This window comes from Silene latifolia, chromosome 10 (genome assembly GCF_048544455.1).
Source record: "Silene latifolia isolate original U9 population chromosome 10, ASM4854445v1, whole genome shotgun sequence".
Taxonomy (NCBI): Eukaryota; Viridiplantae; Streptophyta; class Magnoliopsida; order Caryophyllales; family Caryophyllaceae; genus Silene; species Silene latifolia.
This window is the reverse complement of record NC_133535.1, coordinates 151,316,304-151,321,140: the sequence shown is the minus strand read 5'-3', so window position 1 is coordinate 151,321,140 and position 4,837 is coordinate 151,316,304. Positions and strand designations below refer to the sequence as shown.

Here is a 4,837-nt window from a genome sequence, read left to right as displayed (position 1 = left end):
TTCAAGTTTGTGATGTTAATCATTTTCCTTTGATTAATCCTGTTAATCAACCTTGTTAGGTCAGTCACGATAAGATGGCCCTGTCCATATACGGAGTACTTCTCAATCTAACCTTAGTTTGGTCGGTCATTCTAATCGTTTTCCTTTGATTAATCCTGTTAATCAACCTTGTTAGTTTGGTCAGTCACGATAAGATGTTAATCATCTTCCTTTAATTATCGTTACCTTAGTTTGGTCGGTCACTCTAATCGTCTAACCGGTAACCACCTTCATAGGACAGTCCTTGGCATATACGGAGTACATGCCAATTTGTCGACAAGGAACTATCGTTACCAATTTGCCTAAACATCAGACCCATATACATCAATTACAAGAAAGAAAAGAACATTCAAACTTCATTATTGATCAGGAATTATAAAGAAGCCATAAACTACGCAGTTATAGATCCAAGTATTGATGTTACAGCAAAATTATGATACAAAGATTAAGAAACTAGCTTTAAGATCTCCTCCAAGCTCTAGCTATGTTAACAACCCATATAACATACACCCTGTCTTTAATATCTTCGTAGAATCGGAAATAGGCATGTCTCCAAGATCTCTTCACAACTAAAGTGCCACAAACTCCCCAAAATCCTACGATGAATCCAAGTATCACACTTATGTAAAGTCCCAGCATAAAGTCGTCTTTCGTGTCTTGCTTGTGGTAACCATTTGGGGCGATGGCGGGTGCTTCATCTCCAGCACATGTAGGGAGCGGTGCTCCGCAAAGCCCAGGATTTCCCATGTAATTTGATGCATCAAAGCTTTGCAATTGGGTACCGACTGGAATCTTCCCGGTCAAGTTATTGTCGGAAATATCGAATGTAGTTAGATAGCTAACTTGAGCCAAACTTGCTGGGATTTCTCCGGTAAGATGGTTATGTGATAAATCAAGAGACTCCAAAGAGGTCAGTTGACCTATTCTTGGCATAATAAAACCGGTAAGATTGTTTCGTGATAGATTTAAGAATTTTAATCCAATGAGACTTGATATACCTTCTGGAATATGACCTTCTAGCTTATTGTTGGAAATATCAATGCCTTTAAGTAATCCTAATGAATCACTGACACCAAATGTCTGTTCATTTCTTTTCCACATCACGCGTGTATTATCATCGTCGTCATCATCGTCTAGATAATATCCCAACAGATTAGAGGGCGCGCCATCTATATTAGACATGCTTACCAGTTTGTATAAACATCTTGGGATAGTACCAGAGATGTGATTGCCTGAAAGGTCCATGAGTTGAAGTTGTGAAAGATCACAAAAGCTTGTAGGAAGGACTCCGGTAAAACCATTATTTTGTAGGTTAAGAATGATAAGATTCCTGAAACTATGCCCAAAGCTAGGAGGTATGTGACCAACCAATGAGTTATTTGCAACGTCAAGAAATGTCAATGACTTGCAATTTACTAGGGATGCCGGTATTTCACCAGATAGATTATTGTTACTCAAGTCTAAACCACCAAGTTGGTCTAACGCATCCAAAGAGGTTGGTAAGTTTCCCCAAAGACTATTGTTCTCCAGCTGCAAGTTAACTAATTGATCGAAATAGCTCCAACAGTTCGGAAACTTTTCTGATAGCAAGTTGTTGGATATATCAAGATCGGAAAGAGGACTTCTGATAACTTGTGTGTGTGGGCACAATAAATTACGAAGTCCTTCGGAAAACTTGTTATTGTTTAGATATAGAACTGATACATTATTCCTTAGAAATGAGGGTATTACACCTTCCAAGAAGTTGTAACTCAAGTCAATTATTTCAGGGGAGTTATTAAATATGATTGATACATCTGGAATCATACCATAAATCATATTGTGAGACATGTATAGATAGCGAATTCCCGACAACAAGCTCGAGCTCCAAAAAGAAAGAGGAATAGTGTCTGAAATACTAGCATTGGATATGTCAAGTATCAACAAGTTTTTTTGAGTTATAATCCATCTGGGAAAATAAGGGCCTATCTTGCATGATCCTAGACGTAGCGTATCGAGCTGAAATGGAGGAATCCAATCAACACTAATGTTAACCACAACTTCTTTGTTCAATGACAAATACAAAAGACGTAGTTTTGAAAAGTTTGATAAGTGGGCAATTGTAAGAGTTCCATTCAATGAATTAATAGAAAGATCCAATATCTCGAGCATCGTAAGTTTCCCGATGGATTGAGTAATGGTCCCATTCAGGTTATTTCCTCCAACTCTTAATTCCTTTAAGAAATAAAATGCCCCAATGCTGTCTGGAATCGAGCCCCAAACTTGGTTTCCATCTAATATTAGAGACGCTAATGCCTTATGAGGACATGTAGAAAAGGATTGGAAGATGTCAGAGAACTTGTAGTTGAGATTGGTATATGCCATGTCTAAGGTTTGCAAGCTACATAAGTTATCAAGAAGTTTCATAGCATGTAAAGATAGTTGCAGATTATTAGCAAACATTTGGTTTTCGGATAGGTCAAGATATATAAGGTTGGTCTCAAGTCCACTCAAGTTGAACAACCACTCAAATATTGACGTGTCATTCAAGTTATTAGAATTAAGGTCGATGACAGTAAGGGTTGTTGATGAATTAATATATGAAAGAGAAGAAGGTGAGTTTTGAGATAATTTACAACTACCCAAACGAAGCTCTCGTAAAGAAGATAGGTTGTTAACAATAGAGAGCCAGATGTTTGTAGTTGCACTCAGATCAATACCACTCAAGTCCACTTCCCTTAACAACCTCATACGCGAAAGCCACCACAAGTTATCCACCCTCATCGGCCTGATGTCAAAGTCTTCATATAATTGTACAACATTAAGATCGAGGGATGTTAATCTGGAAAGATTTCCGATCTCTTGAGGAATAACACCCCAAAACCCAGAGTGGGAGAGGTTAAGTTGCTCTAAACTAGCAAGTGAACCTATAAACTTGGGTAATTGCCCATTGAAATTATTATTACTGAGGTCTAAATATTTCAAATGCTTAAAATTAATCAGGGAAATACTGAGTGTACCTTCAAAACAAGGATTGTAGGAATAATCGGAACCAGAACCACGAAGTTTGATACCAATGATATGACCGGATTGGTTGTCGCAGCGAATACCGGGCCATCGGCAACAATCCTGAGTGTGTCCCCAAGAATCGAGGAGTCCACAATGGTCAACACTAATGCCCTGTTTGAAGTGAAGCAGGGCATCTCTCTCACTCTCCACACATTGAAAGTGGGTTTTATTAACCTCCAATGATCCGGCATGGCAACTATAGTATGTTAGCCATACACTGAAGAGTACAATTAGAAGGTGTTTATATGATCTACGAAAGAAATGCCAAGTCATTGTTATTCAAAATGGTGAAGTATAAATATAATTAATTCGAGAATAATATTTATTATATTGATTTTTTGTTGGGTAACAATAATGTTTTTTATATTGATTAGAAGGTTGTCGTGTGCATTTATTTATAGTAGAATGCACTCCATAATTTTAATCATAGTCTACTTTGATGGAGATAATGGAGTCTTGGCCTAGGTATCACCGAAACGTATACATGACACCATATCCCATAAAATTTAGGTCAAAACATGTTATTTAAATTTAATAAAGTTACTCCCTCCAATCCAATTCAAACTACTCACTTGCTTTTGGGTGGTCTTCGAGGGGACACTTTGACCGCGTTTTTCATCCTTTGTATATAATTTTTTTTTTTTTTTTGCAAAAACTAGATATTTTCATAATACAACTCAATATATAAATTTTATCTTTCAAAGTTTAATATTTTTCTGTGGATTAACGGTCAAACTTTTCAAAGTTTGACCTCCAAAAAACAAGTGGGTAGTTTGGATTGAATTGGAGGGAGTATATTTTATAGTTATATATGTACGATTTTATTTTTGAAAATATATTTGTTATTAAATTTATAATAAAATTTATATTTTATAGTTAAATACGATGGTGAATGGTTGAATGTCCGCTCTTGGTAAGTCTTGGTCTTCTAATATTATTTTTAACCATGATTGATACTACTTGTATGGTTAAGGTTGAACAAAAGTCTTGGTCAACTGTTATTTTTAATCATGATTAATTAAACCTCTTCTAGAATATAAAAGGATTAGCTAAGTAAGCTTAGGTGTTTCACCAAGTCTCCCTTGTAACAGGCATATCCGTCACAAGCTTACGATGACAAGTTAAGTATTATTCATGTGGGTAGATAAGACAAAATAGATTGCTACTCTCTAAACACTATGCTTTTGTCTTATCTACCCACATAGATAGTACTTGACCGGTCGCAAACTTACGATGGATATGCCCGTCACAAATGAAAATTTGTGTAGGCGTTTAGGGATGCCTCATAGACAAAATCACTGTTAACTACAGTTGAAACGAGAAAAAAAACCAATTTTTCTCTATCGAATAATCTTTGGACAGTTAAGTAAAATTAGGACCCAAACACAACGGGAGGAGTGACTCGACTCGAAAACAACTCGACCTAAAAATAACCTGATCCAAAATCCTACTCGAATGACCCATATCCTTCAAATGAAGCTAAGTAAGATAAATGTGAGATTATCAAAGAATGTTGAATCTTCGTTCTAATTGGTTGATGAGTTGATCTATGGTTTTAAGTCTCGGTCTTCTGGAGTGTAACTTGGGCTAACCTTTTCTTTTCCACGAAGAGTAATACGCATTTTCGAGGACCGTGGACCGTGGGGTAGTTAAAGAACGAATTTGAGTGCACGATATTAAAGGTAAAATCAAGCCGTCAATCAAGGGCTATTGTTTAAGGCTTACGGCCAAGACATATAATGCGATGAGT

General features: G+C 36.6%; 1 protein-coding gene across 1 annotated transcript; it reads right to left on the bottom strand.

Annotated features, from left to right (window-relative positions):
- Window positions 1-498: 498 nt before the first annotated feature.
- LOC141608537 (receptor-like protein EIX1) lies at window positions 499-3,360 on the bottom strand. The gene has a single exon (XM_074427880.1). It carries the CDS (start codon window positions 3,358-3,360, stop codon window positions 499-501), a length of 2,862 nt encoding a protein of 953 aa, XP_074283981.1.
- Window positions 3,361-4,837: the final 1,477 nt, after the last annotated feature.

Bases quoted from the DNA above. Each gene is read 5' to 3' on its own strand.
- LOC141608537 (XM_074427880.1), bottom strand. From the start codon at position 3,360: ATGACTTGGCATTTCTTTCGTAGATCATATAAACACCTTCTAATTGTA.